The following is a 17177-nucleotide window of genomic DNA, read 5'->3' as shown; positions in this document are numbered from 1 at the left end:
TGTTCTGCTTCTCCTCAGATGCTCAGTGGAGTTACCAAAGCCCAGCACATTTCCCAGTGCAGGCAGCAATCACTCACCAGTGTGCTGGAGCAACCTACAGCGCTAGTCTTGCAGTTTGAGTGTGAAATGGTTCCTGAGGGCTTTTCGGTTTAAACCCGTGGCTCCTAGCTAGTGGTAGAACTTAGGGAAAAGACAGAAGCTTTTGGACACAGGGCCATGCTGGCACTATAGGGCCACAGGGTTTAGACTGGTCCTGCTTCTGAGCCAGCCTGGCTTTCAGGACTAAACACCCATAAACCTGAGTCCAAATCAACCTCCCCTCCAATTAGTAGCTTACATTGAGATTTTGGTCACAGGCACGACAAGCCAGGGAACTCACCTCTTTGTAGGAAATCCACTCATAGGGCTGGTTTGGCTTTCTAGAACCTAAACAAGGGCCATTGTCTACAAAAAGAAAAGACAGAGATGAAATAAAGACGGCCTTGACCTTTAACCTACTCTTGTGTCATTTATTTGTTCCTCTCCTTATTCCTCACTATATTAAGAAAATTCTACTCTTCACACTAGAAATGCTGAGTTCAGATTAAAGATGTTTTTCTCCCTGGGGTTTGAAGTGATTTTTATGTTTGTTTATTTGTTCTGTTTCTTTTTCTTTCTTTTCTTCTTTTTTTAAAAAAGATTTTACTTATTTATTTTGTGTATATGAGTACACTGTAGCTGATTTCAGACACCCATATGAGGGCATCAGATCCTATTACAGATGGTTGTGAGCCACCATGTGGTTGCTGGGAATTGAACTCAGGACCTCTGGAAGAGGAGTCAGTGCTCTTAACCACTGAGCCAGCTCTCCAGCCCTATTGCTCTGTTTCTTAAACAGAAAGGGGTGCGATAAGTACAGGAGAAAGGTAAATATTAATGACTAACTTTTTTGTCAGTGGTTTTTGGCTTGAGACTAGGTCTCTCTATTCTAGGACTCTAGCTGTCCTAGAACTCACTCTGTAGACCAGGCTGGCCTCAAACTCACAGAGACCTACCTGCCTCTGCCTCTCAAGTGCTTAGGACTAAAGGTGTGCATCACCACACCCAGTTAACATGATTTCTAAGAATGTTTAACCTGTGACTTTTTCTTTCAGGCCAGTGGCTGAGTGCACAGATACTGCTGCAGCAGCCAGCAGAATTTCTGAGGAAGCTTCAAGCATTTCAACTGGGAGTAAAACTCAGGTCATGTGTTGGGAGCAGGGGTGGGGGTAGGTGCCAGCGGACAGGCTTTTGAGAAGTGATGGAGTCGAGTCCTGAGGACTCTGAGCTCATCACTGGGTTAATCCTTTGATGTGCTTATAATGTGTTGGCAGTATTGGAAATATCCTCAAGGATAATATCTTGTCTTGGCCATTTCCTACATCCCACCCCAGTCCTGATGACTTGCTATCCCCCACCCCAAAGTGAGAAAGGGAAGGAACGGCTAAGTTCACCAATCCACTTTTGAATTGGTGAAGGTGTTCTGATTTGATATGGGGACCTGGGAGAACTGGCAAGGAAGATGAGAGTGGCTTCACTGGAGCCTAGACATGCCTGGTCCTACTACCCAGGTTTATGCTTAGAGAAGTGTGGCAATCAAGTGGATTCAAGTATCAGTCAGCAGCTGGGAATAACAGACCTGACAGTCTTTCTTCCAAGACCTCCTTCAACCTAAAAAAGCATAACCAAGGCTGGGTGGGTATGCAGGTCATCGGCACCGCTTCTCAGATGGGAGACCCCTTAGCCTTAGGAACCAACGCCATTTTATTCAGGATCTAGGACCGGCAAACTGTACCCAAGGCCACAATGAGCCAATGGCTGTTTTCATAAGCCACGTTAGTAGAACACAGCCTTACTAACTCACTCGCCTATGTATGCAGATGCAGATGCAGATTGTGGGGCCCAGAAGCCTAAAGCCTAAGGTATTTAGTGTTGGCTCCTGGCAGGCACAGCACACTGACCCTGGCTCTACAACTGTCAGCTTGAGCACCAGCACGCATACGCAGGCCCGACTGCTAAAATCCTTAGATATAACTGGATGACTGTGAGCAAGTTTCAGTACTTTTTAAAAAGTGTTCCCAGGTGGCACTCATGTACAGCTAGGTGCATCTTAAAAATACTAGGTTTAAGGGGGTTAGAGAGATGGCTTCTGTAGGTACTTTGTGTAAATGGTACACAGGTAAAACATACTCATACAATTAGTTTTAAAATTAAATTTAAAGATCTCTTGGCTAACTTCTCCAGCTAACTGAACAAACTTCTGACCATCCACTCAAAATGCTGGGCTCATAATATTTCAATCCTGAGATATCCTAAGGACAATAACATTTAGGGCTGAATGCTTCTTGAAGAAAAAAGAGAGAAACACTGACATAAAAGCAGCTGCCTTCAATCAAAGCATGTTAAGAAATCTCCTGTGATTTACTGAGGATCACTCATTTTCCAATCAGACGTGACAACAGAGCAGAAGCTGTCTAGCTGTTACAAGTACAGTGTACGCCACATACTCCTGGATAAACCCATTCTCTGCTGCCAGAGGAAAGGCTGTGTATAAATTACAACACACACTTTCATGCAGCTTGATGCTGGCTGACTTGCTCTTCTCGGGGAGACTTACTGTCATGTCATAAATAAACTCAGACCTTGATACTAACTTCAGAAAGTTCATGTATGAGCAGATAGACAAGGAAGTTGCTTTCTCATTACAGTGGGACTAATGAGCCTTTTATAGGAATATTTGTCTGAACCCAGTGGGCTGAGTGATTGGACTATACCACTGTCAAGCATTAAATAGCAGGTACTTTGAGTACACACATACTGCTTGCAGCGCAGTCATTCACTGTGGGGCAGAGAGAAAGCAATCTCCCTAGTTCTTGACTGTAAGATAGCAATCACACTACCAGTGGCAAAAATAGAAGCTAAAGTGTGGATCTTAAGATCTATTTCTAAGCTAGGCAGTGGTGGTGAACGCCTTTAATCCCAGCATTTAGGAGGAGGCAGAAGCAGGTGGATCTTTGAGTTTGAGGTCAGCCTGGTCTACTGTGAATGACTTACAGGACAGCCAAGGCTAACCCCACCTTCTCCTACCCAAAAAGATCTATTTCTATAGATGACTCTAGGAAAAGCAAAAATAATCCTTAAAAAGAATGTGTCTTCCTTCACAGACAATATACTGAGTACCCAGCGTGGACAGATTCTATGTCAATGCTGCAGGAAGGGCAAGCGGTAGGCCATGTTCTCAAGGAGTACAGGCTCAAGAGCAAAAGGCAGGCCATGGCAGGCTAACACCTCTGCATGTGAAGGAGTTATTGCCAAGGCAGAGGTTCCATGCTGACAGGAAGAGGGGGACGGCGCTCCACCAGAGACAGGAGTGAAATGTCAGACTAGGAAGATGTTTACAGAGACATGAAACCAACGGGGTTAAAACACCACTGAGAGGGAGTGGCCAGGGCATGATTGTGATGCCGGGCGGAGTGTATGAAGATGTGAAGGAGGACTGGCAATGTGCTCACTTGAGGGCTGATTCAAGGTGTGGGGCTGGAGAGAGAATGGAACGGAGGCAGGTGATGGATAGATAGCAAGGGTTCTCTCTTCCCTGGAAAGTCAGTATTTCTCTTAAAATACCAATGTTAATGGCCCAGTAAGTAAATGACAGGTCAGGGACAATAAAACATTTTACTTTCAACTAGAGGAAACACTGTAGCTTGGCACACATGACTCTCCATTAAATATAGAATGTATTGCCCCTATATCACATTTGGTGACAGAGAACATCTGGAGAGTCCTATAAACTTCGAGATTGTTTCCGGACACATTATAGGAGACAGAACACAAACAGTGCTGGGTATGTGAAACACTGGCAGATGTCCCTTTCTGAAAGGAAGGCTGCTCATCTCTCATGAGAGGCAACAATGAAGTGTCAGTCACAGTGATACAGCTATGCGCTTACTTGACACCTGAATTCCCCTCTGGAAGCCATCGTACATGGTTCTGACATCATCGTAGTAGTACACCAAGAGCTTGTCATCCTCGAGGACTGCTGACCGTCGAACACCGTCAGTAGTGCCCTATTCAGAAAGACAGGGAAGAACAGGATGTTAACAAGAAGCCCACGGCATGATGCCTTTAGAGAGGTGCATGTTGTGGTCAGATGACAGTAATCGACAGGCCAGTATTTCCCGAGGCTTGTTATTTATTTATCATACATGCAACTCAAATCTTCCATCCTAGCAATTCTCGGGTAGATAATAAGTACACACACTGTAATGAACGATGGTCACGATACTGTAAAACTGATCCCCTGTGCCTATTTTACTTACCGTTAACACCGTCAATAACTGCCATCTCTATTTGTTAGATGTAAAATAAATACAGACTGCTGTGCAGTGACCAGCAGCTGAAGGAAGGAGTACTGATATGCAAATAATGTAAGTCAGCCATTCCCTCAAGAACCACGGCGACTGGAGAATCAAGGCCAGGACAACATGGCCATGAATGTAATCTTAGGGAAAGAAAACTGAAAGGAAAGAAAAGGAGGATGAGGGGGGAGAAGGGAGGAGCCTGCTGCTGCTGCTCACAAATTTCTAAGTACCTGTCCTACCAGACAAAGCCAAAGAGAGAGCGAGGACAACAGAAAAATGCCCCCACCGCACATACTTTATAGTTCTCAAACTGCACCAACCAACAGAACACAGGGCCATCCTACTCAGCTTGGGAGGAAACTAGAGACCCCTCAATTTCACTTCCGGTGAGTCACCTACCCCGAGGTCCCTGCTACTGTTCTCTCTCATTACCAACTGCAATGCAACCCATTAGGACCTTTGGCTCCTTCAGCGGCATCTCAGGGTTAAAAGCACCGGGCACTGAATAGAGTAAGTCTGAGCAGATGCAGGTCCTTCCAGGTGTTCATTGCAGTTTGGACAGGCGTGTGCATCTGCTGCTGAACACCTTCGGCTAAGTTGTCTCCACCTGCTGGGGCCTATGTACAACCACCATGGATGGGGAGTCAGTTCTTATTCTCCTGAAGCAGCAGCAGGAGCTGAGCTCTCTAAGACCGTACAGATATATAAGAGGTCCAGATAGCTGCAGGAACCCCTCAAACATTCTTTCTACACTGGTAGGTAAGGGCTCAAGGTTCGAGCCTACTTCTTATTTCACGTTTCAAAGAGGGCCCTTCACATTTACAACACCGGGGAAACCCTTGAGGGAAATGAGACCATGAGATGAGAGCTTCCAGTACCACAGGAAAGGATTGTCCAAAAAGTGGAAGTGATCACTCTGGCTTGAGGTTTGATGAAAGAAAACAGGAAACCGCCACTAGCAAGCGGGGTCAAAGAGCAGTCAGAGTTGATGGGCTGAGGGCTCAGGGAAGAGACAATACTGAGGCTTCCTAGTGAGAAGTCTATGTCAGGCAGGAAAAAAAAAAAGACCAAGGACGATTCAGAAGAGAGGACAGAGGGTATGAGAAACAAGGAACTAGGAAGATGAGAGGAGGTGAGGCTGCAGGGGATGGGGGTGGGGGGTGGAGGATAGGGGGAGCAGAAAGGCCATGCACCATAAACTACTACCTCTTGCCCCTGAGCCAACCCATTTTCCCCACCAAGTGAAGGGCAAGCAGTCTGGCTGTCCACGCTGCCCACGGGGAGGTCCTCATGATACTCTGCTCAAGAGTGTCACAGTGACGTGGAACCACTCACAACATCTCTCAATACAATATTGTCTCTTTAAAAGCAACGGTGAGATCTGCAATCCTCAGAGCAGCTCTCAGCTCTCAGTGGAGCAGTTTGGAGGATGGAACCAAGGCACTGGAGCCTGAGACCCATGCTGTGGTTTGGATCAGAAGTGCTCATAGCTAAAAGCCTTGTGTTTTCAATGCCTGTTCAGCAGGCAGTGCTGCCATTTTGGAAGGCTGTTGGGAACATTAAAAGAAAGTCTCCCTAGGTGCTTTACCTGCACAGAACTCCATAGGGAAGCGTTTTCCCAGGTTCTCCCACCATGGAACAAATTGGCCACTGCAGCCAAGGCTCACAAGGGTCAGAGTTGCTGCAAGGAGCCCTCAAGGTCTGTAGATAAAGCTATGAAGGTAAAGACTAAGTTCCAATAGAGTTTCAGGATGTTAGAGATGACAAGATGCTTGCCAAGGAAAGCTTTAAGCACAGAAGAGAGCCATCCCAGGATGGAAGCTGTGCAAGGCACTTGTGTAAGAGAAGGACTTCCCACTGCAGTTATAGGATTTGATGTTTGCCCTGCTGGCTTTGGGCCTACCCCCAGCTCCCCACTATGTTACCATCCCTCCCTTTCAGGTGGGGGTGTTGACTCTGTATTCTTGCATACTGGAAGTACACAGTTTTTGTATTTCCTAGGAGCTCATAGCTAAAAGACTGCATGGGTCTCAGCGAAGACTGTGAATGTGGATTTTTTTGGACAGTGACCAAACTGTGGGTTGTGGGACTCTCTAAATTGGATTAGATGTATTTTCTGTTATGAGATGGTCATTAGCCTTCGGAGGTCCAGGGGTAGAATGCAATGGTTTGAATCTGATCTGTTACCTCACAGACTCAAGCTTTGATGATGGGTTCTCCAGTTAGTCACTCTAAGAGAGACGTGGAACCTTTAAAAGGTGGGGCCTAGTAGACAGATGTGGACGACCAGGTGTAAGTGTTTTAAGGTGTATCTGGTTCCCGGTTTCTGGCTGGCTCTCTGCTTCCTGTCTGTGGGAACATGAACAGCTCTGCAGCACAGTGAACTGAATGCTCTCCATTGCCTTTCCTGCTTGGTGAAGACAAGGTTTTGAGACTGTGAAGCCATTTGTATTTCTTCCCTTCAGCAGCTGTATCAGATGTAGCCATTGCAGTGCAGAAGTAACTAATACATCTTGTCCCTGAGTGACCAGAGAGCCTCCAAGGAACCCTAGTGAATCAAAACAATACAAGGAAAGACAAGAACACACAAGAGTAGGTGTGGACCCTGAGGGGCAGGTTTAACAGGTTTGTGTTTGTTAGAAATAAGTTCTGGGTCTTAAAGAAAGAGACTGCCATTCCAACCGAAGTATCTAGACAGGCAGAGTTCACTCTTGGCCAAGTGGTCACACTCCTAAGGGGAACACAGAGGCAGGACATGCACTTGGTAGTGGTGACTTGTCCTTTCCCCATTGGTGGGAGACAACCTCACAGCCTTATTTGATTAGCTAGTCTGGTCATAAAATCCCTGGAGTGCAGCAGGAGGCCTTTGTGTAAACAAAGGTTTTATCAGGTTGAGGAGGTGATTAAGAAATCTGCATAAAAGTCTTAAAAGGTGGAAAAGATAGAAAGTAGAAAAGACTCATATTTAATATTCCTTACATCTCAGAGCCCAGGTGTACAAACTATAGACTGGGGGAGACACTGGCATTTGTTGGGGAAAGGATAATGAAGGCTGAACCCAAAACTCAGAGGGTGGGATTGGCCATCAGGGTTTCAACAAGTTGGCTGGTCACCGGACCCAAGCCCAGCCCTAGAGTCTGAGAAGCAGGATCCTAGAGACAAGTCCCAAGCAGGGGAATGGTGAAGACCAGGCCAGCACTACAGAAAGAAACCCACCACAAGTATAAACGGTGTTAGGAAACACTGTGGGTAGGGACAGAGAGAAAAGGATTTATGTGGGGAGGGGACAAGAGCCATGAGTCACATGAGATCTGCCATTTAACAAAAAAGGGAAAGAATCAATGCATAGAATCCCAGATTGAGTCCAGGGGAAGTCTGAGAGACAGTGTTTAGCTAGCTAGTGACAAGCATGCCCATCCAGTCAGAAGAACCTTGTCTACTTGCCAACTCCCCCAAAACTGTTCTAGAGCAGAGGTTCTCATCCTTTGGGCTGTGATTCCTTTGGGGATCAAAAAAAACTTTTCACAGGGGTGACATGTCATCAGATATGTATATACCATCCAGAACAGTAGCAAAATGACAGTTACAAAATAGCAATGAAATAATTTTATGTTTGGGATTATGCATTAGAGGGTCGCAGCATTAAGAAGGTGGAAATCCATCGTTTTAGCGGGTCACTGCATAACAAACCTTTAGCTAAATAACTCTAATTGGGTTTAAGCTTTCAGCGTTACTTAAGTCTTCAGGGCTTGGGGAAAGATGGAGATAAACCACCAATGCAAATCTGAAGAAGCTGACTGTGCTCCTAAGAAGGCCATCATCTTGACAACATAACCCAAGGATAAGGTATTTATATTATTCTAATTATTAGCAATTAAACTAATTAGCAAAGGCTTGATAATGAAGCAGTAAGGAGATGCCAAAGAAGAGACATGGAGTATAAAGTGCAGGTGAGACTGGGCAAACCGCCTCACTGCCTTTCAGTTTTAAGGGAAGGCTATGATCTGGAGAAGAGGACTTTGAAATGGGGCAGGGGGAGTAGACGGCAGGAAGCACTGAGTTTTAAAATTCATCCATGGATGATCAGATTCCCCTAAGAAGATCATTATCTTGGATAGGCAGAAGTGTTCCCTTTCTTACAGAGTAAAAATGCTACATGTAAGCACTGGGCATGCTCCACCTCAGTTTTACAAGTCTACGGCAAGAAGGACGGCACTGTGAAGCTAACAGCCGGAGCCCATAAGTGCTAGAACACAGAGCCTTTAATGACGGGATTATCCAAGTCCATGCAGATATTTCTAGGAAGTCTGCTACTGAAATGGGAAATGTCGTAAGTGCGGCCCTTCTAATAGAACCTGCAGAAAGAAGGTGGGGTAGGAACTGGGCAGTGCTCAAGAACCGGCTCGTTATGCAAAGCCTAATCAATCAAGACTGGAAAGCGGGTAAGGGGGGAATTATGGGTCGGCTTCCATGTGGATATGGCTTTCCAAGTTTAAAACCAAAAGCGGGTGAATCTAAAGCAGTACAGTCAAGGCCTTTGTTACCAGGAAATTCTCCAGCATCTACAGGGTTAAGGTCCCTTTGAGATCAGTCTTCCCACACACTGAGTTAGTAAATACAGTTGTGGTCACTAAATTAGAAATCAAAGCTCATATTCTCCTGAGGGCAGGAATGAGGGAAGGCAGGGTCAGGAAAGCAGGAAACATCTATGTCTTGGGGCTTCTGGAGACTAGAGCTCTCGCCAGTGTTTGACAAGGCTGACAAAGTCCCCCCAAGATAATGAGTGGGTTATTCTAACCTACCCTGATATCTAAAGTATAGCACAGTATGTCTCTGAGGATTTCTTATTCGTAGAAATGCTCCAACTTTGCATTGCGGCTTCCTTCGTCTCAATCTATAAAATGGGTATGTATCTACAGGACCCTAAATAAAGAGTGACCTAGGGAAAGAGGGAAACCAAAGGGAAGAGAAAAAAGAAGGAAGGATGGGGGACCCAAGTAACTTCTCAGAAAGAAGAGAAGAAGCTCAAAGGCTTGGATGCTAACGCTCAATCCACCCCAGGGAATGGTAGTGCAGGGAGCACAGTCCTGGCAGTGGAGGGCTGCGCCTCTGCTCTCTTCCCCGAGGTCCTCTCTCCCAGCATTACACCTGACATTTGCCACTTGACATGTGGCTTCCCTGCCCAGCCTACCCCATTTCTTTTCAGGATTAAAACTCCTTTTCAGCAACACCAGGTCTTGACACTCATGAGGTCTCTTAAGGCCCATGCTCCAGTGACCTCTGACCGATAATGGACAAAGTATTTAAACAACATCCCTAAACTATCTCACCAGGTGAGGGACAGAGGCTGCAGGGCCAGGGTCATGCTTATTGTTTAACTAGAAAACCACCCTTGATCTTTACTCCCAGAGGAAATACGGGTCAGAAGTGTCACCCACAATCACTGCTGGATTTCCACTAGCAGAGGGAGTATGGATGGAGCCTCTCACAGCCTGCTACCTCTCAGTAAGGACGGGCTTGCTGATGCCCTCTCTTCTCCCTTCCTATTCACAAGGCCGTAAAGCAAGACATCAGATCCAGCTAGCCTAGTGCAGGGTTCTCCAAGCAGGCTCCTCCAGACATAGCCATGTCGTTCCCTTCATGCTTGAGCAGACAGGGTCCAGACAAATACCACCCTTTAATCCTCAAAGCCCTCAATGCTTTTCAGACCCAGTTAATTCTCCACTTGCTAATTTCCTGTGCGACCCACTATCCCAGTCAGAGGATCTGTTTAGGAGAAATTGGAGGTGGAGATAGCACATGAACAAGTATCACAAGAAGAAAACTCAGTGCACACTGCTCTGGCAAAAGAACAACTCTGTCTAGCCATGCAGAGCACACAAGGCACTCGGCTTCACCTCTGCCTGGCCAAACGGGACCACAGTGCCAAGTCCTACCTCATGTGACTCCACTATTCGGATGCTGGTGTACACTAGAAATATTTGTCGGGAAACACAGACTGGTGATAACTGTCACTTTTTCATTTGGCACCTGTTAGCCCCGTTTGGGGGGGGGTGCTATTTTATAACTTCAAAATTACAGAAATTATTTCTGTCACTTCAATGTACATATGTCTCTTGTCTAATGAAGCCTATAGCAGGTAGCATCATTTGTACAAAATAACATGGTTTCAGACACAGCTGATCATATTTCTATGGAATTAACTCACTTTTCTTGGTTATAGAGAACTCAGCAACATTGCCATATGCAGGGATACATATATACATACATACAACATATACATACATACATACATATAACATATACATACATACATACAACATATACATACATACAATATATACACATACATATATACATACATAAATACACATATATTTTATATAAATTGTTATTTGGGGTTTATTTATTTATTTTTATGTGTATGAGTGTATCTACACATGGCTTTGAGCCACCATATGGTTACTGGGAACTGGAACCCAATCTTCTGTAAGAACAGCAAGCACTCTTAACCACTGAGCCATCTTTCCAGCCCCAACATGTAGTTTTTTTGAACACTAATAATCAACTGCTTTCTTTCCTAAGACATCTGCCTAATCCCTCTGCAGCCTAGTGTTGGTGTGAAGATCAGGAGATCTGCCCTGAGTTCCTAGGCATCTCTACCTTCACCCACAGAGCCCCCAGCTCACTGCTCATTACCAGCCAGACCTTTCCTCCTCCCTCCTAATTCAAAGCCCCAGGCTTAGCTGTGTGTATTCCAAAGTCAGCAGACTGCTCATACAAACACCTTAAACTCAGGTCGGATGGGTATGAGAAAACAGGATTCAGAAAGGTTTTCACACTTTATTAGGAAGCCTGTTAAGTTTTGAGAAAGGTGCTAACGTTACCTAAAGGCATGGAAACACCAACGCCTACAGACTTCCAGAAACATCTCCGTGATCAGAAGCACGCTAACTAAGCACGCTTCCTTCCCCTCTTATCCCTGCTGTCTCTACAGTCTCGTGAAGACTGCCTGCTGACGACACTGCCAGATGCCGAAACGCCCTTCAGGAAAATGTGTTCACAGATTCTCTGGGTTGGTGTGAGAGCAAACCTTGGCTCATCTTTATTTGATCACTTGTACAATTATTTCACAACCAAGACCAGGAAAGAACAGGCCATGGGAAATTGTGAGCAGGCCCCTGCAGTGACAAATGGTTAAGTCAATGAAAGTGGTGGCCTGAGAACAGGGCTCGCAGACAATGACAGAGAGAAACCAGAGTCTCATCGTACCAAGGACTTCTTCTGAAGCCTCGTGTCCTCCTGAAGCCTCCAGCCCCACACATGTCTACTAACTGCTCTCTGTCCCAACACTCCACAGAGGTGAGAATTAGTTTACATCTACAAATGACTGCAGAGCAGAATTTATTATGTCATATTTATAAACAGCTGCAGAAATAACCATATGCTACCATGCTTCCTAATACCACTCCATTTCACTCAGTACACAACCCCTTCCCCTTCTGTTAAAAATCACTTGTGCTCGTCTTACAACTGAGTGGCTCTGACATCTCCACAGACCTCCAGGCTTGTGTCGGAGATAGCCAGACACACAATCCAACCCCCATCTGGTTCCACAGCAGCTTCCACTCATGTAGGATCCTGGCTGTCTACCTTTCAGCAGTATTTGATGCTGTCCACCTCAACTGGAGCTCCCTGGCTCAGAGCTTGTCACAGGCTTTCCAGTTGAAACCAGCATGGCCCGTCTTTGGAATTTTGCCATCATTACCTTCACAGGTCTGGACTTGTTTTATTGCCACAAGTATGGTGTAAGTATGTTTTTATAAAAATGAACAAGTCAATGACCTGCTCTCTTGTGCTAAAGAGATTGCTTATGCCAGTTTGTAAGTGGGCCTTTACACATATACACAGGCAAAGACTGAGTATGTGGAAGAACGCTCCCAGCAACCACATGGAGAGATCTCACTGAGTAACATGTTCCACAGATATGTCTAAACATGAACCAGGTTGGCTGGTCCATGTTGCAGAGTGTACAGGAACTCTTACTTTAACAACGGCACTTGACGTCTGCCACAGACAGAAAGACCCTGAGCATTCCCTCTCACTGGACAGACTTCACACACAGAAGCCTGTCCTGCCCTGGTATTATGTATTAAGTACTTACTGAATGAATGTAAGTCTGACAACTGGATTCAGTGGGGGGAGGGGGGATTGCAGAAAAAGCGACACCCTCTGCATGAGACTTTCTGGAACATACGATTAACATGCTAAGAAGAGTCACTAGCCACACACAGCCCGCCATATGAGTGTATAAGTTTTGATGTATGGGGTGGCCAGCTAGCATGCATCCCGAATTTTGTATCATTTACTGTGGAGCTAAGTCATTCAACTTGAGTTAAGGAGCCCACTCTGCTATTAGCAGCTTTGAATCCAAACCTGAACCCACATCTAGTAGCAAACTGAGACAATACAATGAATCTGCTACGGCCTGTGGTTCAGTCACCAGAAGCAAATTCCACTGTAAGTTCTGATAGTCTAAAAACTGTTTTAGAAAGGCTAAAGACCTATAAGCATAAAGTTTTAATTGTTCCAATTTATTCATTTCAATAACTGGAGAAAAAGCAAACCCGAGTTTCCACTCAAGTGCTTTATGCCTAGTGGTAGTCACAGGCTCCCTGACCTATCTTGACAGGCAATGCACTCAATACTAACGCCACACCTCTCTTCTTTCCACTGCCTACTGCAATAATTCAGGGATTCCCACAGACCTTTCTCATCTGCACTTTGCAGCAGATTATGTCCCCAGTCCTTTGAGCCTCACAGGTGGGCCAACTTTCCCTCCAGCCATGTCTGTGTCCAATCTGGGTCAAGGGGAGGTTCAGGACAGACAGAGAGAAGCACTGGCATTTCACAGCTCTGTGATTTCCTCTGCTCTCCTACACATCCAGCCTCTGGATTCTTAAGTTCTTCAATCTACATCCTCAGAATCTAGCCATCATTTATCTTTCTTTGCTTCTTGTTTTGTTTTAACAGGATCTCGATGTGTGGCCCAGGCTGCCCTCAGAGTTGTGATTCTCCTATCTCAGCCTCTTGAGTGCTAAACACACAGGCCTAACATATTCATTTTCAAAAGAGCCTCCACCTGAGTCCCAAGGCTCCAGGCACTGATCTTTCCTACTTACCTGGAGAAACCTAACCTTCCTTTACATAGAAATCCACTCTCCTCCCCAGAGCCTTTGTTTTAACACAACCAACCAACACTGAACACATCACAAGCCAGGCAGATGGATGTCTTCTAAGCAGTGCTAGACAAGGGTGTTACTTATGTTTGTCAGATATAAAGTGTGGAAGTTAGAAGAGATATCAGGCCCGTCGTGTCTCTATCTTCCAGGTCCTTCTCATCAGGTTCAGAGGAAACTCCATTTCTTCAAACTGATGGTCAGACAAAAGCCAGCATTCCTCGGGGACTTATGAAGCTGGTTCCCTCTAAAAAGCCATTTCCTGTATCACTGGCAGAAAGCAACTCAAACTTAGCAAGGGCAGGTGAAGAAAATAAGAGACCTTGTCTATCAAGTACGAAAGCAGTTTAAAACAAACAACTCACCCTCAGGAAACCTTTTTTTTTTTTTGTCTGTTCACAGTAACTGAGCAGCAGATGCAGCAGTCTGCAACAAGTGGGTATTCTTCTTCCTGGCCCAAGGGAGAAGTTGGCCAAGGCTCACAGGTGAGCTGTAACCACATATTCGGGGACAGGGCTCTTGAAATAGAGCCTGACTGAGCCGCCCTCAGTACAACCATTTGCCAGAGCTGCATTGCCTTTCCTGACGGGTCCACAGTAGGTCTACTCACATCCTCTCTACCACCCTGAGTGGTCATAGAAAACTTTAAGATGTAACTTATACAGAAGGCCACAGGTTGGTGCTATAAAACCCAGAGCTAGTAGACAGAGTGGGCAGGCACGAGCAGCATCTGAACCAGCGTGTGGACTCCTCCATCTTAGCATCTATGTAAAGCTGATAGAATGGAGACAGTGAGCTGAGAGGAGGCATGTCACCAGCAAGTGGTACTCACTTGCTTTCAAAGGGGGAACAGCACAACAACACTCGCCCTGACAGACAGCCCCCAGACTGTTGCTGGGTGTCAGCACAGCTTAGGAATGAGTGGGATCCGAGTACGTTTAAACTTAAAATTTTGTATTTCAGTTTTTAAAAAGCAAAGCAAGTTCTTTCATAGATCTATTCATAAGATCTCTGAGTTCTGAAACTCAGATGTGAATCTATTATAAGCAATGAGAGAAATCAGAACTCTTATATACTGTCCAGTAAAACTGTCTCAGTGTTTATCTGTGATTTTTTTTAAACTGTTCTTCAGGGAACTTATATAATTATTTTAATAAGAAGCAATCACTTCATGCTAAGATGGAACTCAAAAAACACACAGACTTGGTGCTGGAGAGGTGGACCCGTGGTTAAGAACATTTCCTGTTCTTGTGGGGGACTCAAATTCAGTTCCCACATCGACATGGCAGCTCACAACCATCTGTAACTCCAGGCCCAGGTATGATGACATCATCTTTTCACCTTTGAGGACACCTACATGCAACACTGCACACATATAGACATACAGACACTCATACACAGAACAAGCATAAATAAATTGTTTTGCACACATCCCCACAATATCTCATCTAGTGAGAACTGGCCATTTCCCAACAGTTACTTCTGAATTATTAGTGTCTAAACCCTGTGCTTGTCACCTGCCCGTTAATAGTGACAACAATGCTACCTGAAACACCAGGTGCTATGCTGAAGAAAGGGAATTCCATAGAGTCATGCCATCAAGAAAAAATCCTTCCCAGTGGTGTGTGGTACGCTAGGCGGAAGGCCACTACCTTCCCAGTGGGAAGGAAGCAGAGCACCCAGCTTTCTCAGCAGACAGCCCCTGCCTAAATCTGCCACAAATTACTCACACATTTGGTATATTTTAAGAATTTTATATTAGCAAATCCAAGAACTTGTTTTTAAAAAAAAAAAACCCAAAGAACTAAAACCCCAATAGCAGCTCAAAGCTATTACTGTAGCCAGGGCTCTCTGTAGACAGCTAGCTACACTGGCCTGCTACAGCAACCAATCTGGAGAAAGGCTGGGTGACCTTTGACCTCTCCATCTAAAGGTAGCAAATAAAGCACGTCTGCGTTTCACAACCACCTTCTGGGTGGAAAGTAATAATACTGAAGGTAACTTCTGACCAAAGCCAAGGCAAGAGAAAGTGTGGAGTAGGGGTTTTCAATGTTTATGGGTTGTTCTTGTTTTGTTTTTTTTAAAGATTTGTTTGTTTATTTATTTAATATATGTGAGTCTAAGAGGTCATTGACCCCATTACAGATGGCTGTAAGCTACTTGTGTGGTTGCTGGGAACTGAACTCAGGGACCTCAGGACGAGCAGCCAATCCTCTTATCTGCTGAGCCATCTCTCCAGCCCCCTGTTTGTTTGCTTGTTTGTGAACTTTGGAAAGAGACTAGGAAGGAAAGGAAGAGGAGACAGGAGCGCTGAGGAGAATTCTCATAAAGGCTTCTCATGCCCTCCCACCCACTATCCCTAATCACGGTGGGCTTTCAGGTGCATGGCTATTGCCGGGCCTTCAGTTCGTCCAAGCCACAGACAATATTGGCACTCAGGACCAAGCACAGATGCCTTGACTGTTGTTTCCTCCTGCCCTATCTGAGACGCTGTGCCATGATGATCTGTTCAGATGCCAGTTATAGCCTTACCCTGGGTGAAACCAGAGTCCCTTTCAGCAGTGTGAAAAAGAGTTCTACAGATCACACATGCCACAAAAAATATTCCCTGCAACATATGGTGAGTCTTCCCTGTTGGGCCAGGTTCTGTGTTCTCTTTTTCTCCTGGTGGGATGTTTTATTTCCACGGGGGAAGCTCAGTGTGATTTCAGGAGCTATCTTCAGTGTAACTGTGGAGAAACACCTAACTTACCCCATCTCACCTGTCCCTGTGCCCTGTGATTTGTCTTCTATATGTGTTTAGTACCTACCAACAACAACTTCTCTTTATAAACTGTTCTCAAAAAACAATCAACGAGGTTAAACTAATTGGGGATCATGAAGAGAAAGCCCACAAGACAGGTGGGCGGGGCACTTACCGATACTTCCACAGACTGCATGGAGAGGTCACATGGTGGCTTCAGGGCCTTAGGCCTGGTGGCATACCAGAAGGTGGTGAGCGCGGCAAAAGCTCCAAACCCCATGAGGGTGTTGGTTGGAAGGGTACGCACGTACTGCCGGATGTCAATCAGCTCTGGCATTCGAAAATACCGGAACAATTCATGGACTTCCATGGTTCTGTGTTGGTGGTTCTCTAGGCAAAATTCTGTTAGAAGAGAAAGATGTCATGTTCATTCATGGGGCAGGACACATCTCTAGAATTCACCCAGGCCACTCACTAGTACTATGGCTTGCTGATTAATCAAGACATTAACCTCCAGTCAAATGGGCCAGGTCTTTCCTCCTCAGAAAACTTTGATTTTTCTGATAACATTTTAATTGTTTAGTTTTGTTCCATTTCTCCATTATAGTGTGTAAAAAAAGTTTTTATTAACTACATTAAGAAGATTTTACTCAAAGAATTCTTGCTATAAGATACTTGTATGTTCAGAAAATTACACCTTTGTCCTCTCCCACCTAATCAGACACACTCAGCCCTCATTCTCAAGGCTAACAGAGATAATAGAGTGCAGAAGCATGAACAAGCCCGAACCACCTAAGGGCCATCAGCTGCTGCATC

At 45.2% G+C, this 17177-nt stretch overlaps 1 protein-coding gene across 4 annotated transcripts in view; it reads right to left on the bottom strand.

Moving 5' to 3' along the window:
• The window catches only part of Acsl1 (acyl-CoA synthetase long chain family member 1), a 66440-nt gene that overhangs the window by 27366 nt on the left and 21897 nt on the right, over nt 1-17177 (bottom strand). For all 4 annotated transcript variants that reach the window (XM_034520380.2, XM_034520383.2, XM_076914112.1 and 1 more), the window contains exons 2-4: nt 16537-16763; nt 3968-4085; nt 380-444 (exon numbers count right to left, since the gene is read on the bottom strand). In XM_034520380.2, the coding sequence (XP_034376271.1) occupies nt 380-444; nt 3968-4085; nt 16537-16731 (378 nt within the window). In that variant the 5' untranslated portion in view covers nt 16732-16763. The remainder of the gene's footprint in view (nt 1-379; nt 445-3967; nt 4086-16536; nt 16764-17177) is intronic.

Source organism: Arvicanthis niloticus, chromosome 16 (assembly GCF_011762505.2).
Source record: "Arvicanthis niloticus isolate mArvNil1 chromosome 16, mArvNil1.pat.X, whole genome shotgun sequence".
Classification (NCBI taxonomy): domain Eukaryota; kingdom Metazoa; phylum Chordata; class Mammalia; order Rodentia; family Muridae; genus Arvicanthis; species Arvicanthis niloticus.
The sequence above is the reverse complement of the archived record's forward strand: the minus strand, read 5'-3'. Positions and strand labels throughout refer to the sequence as shown.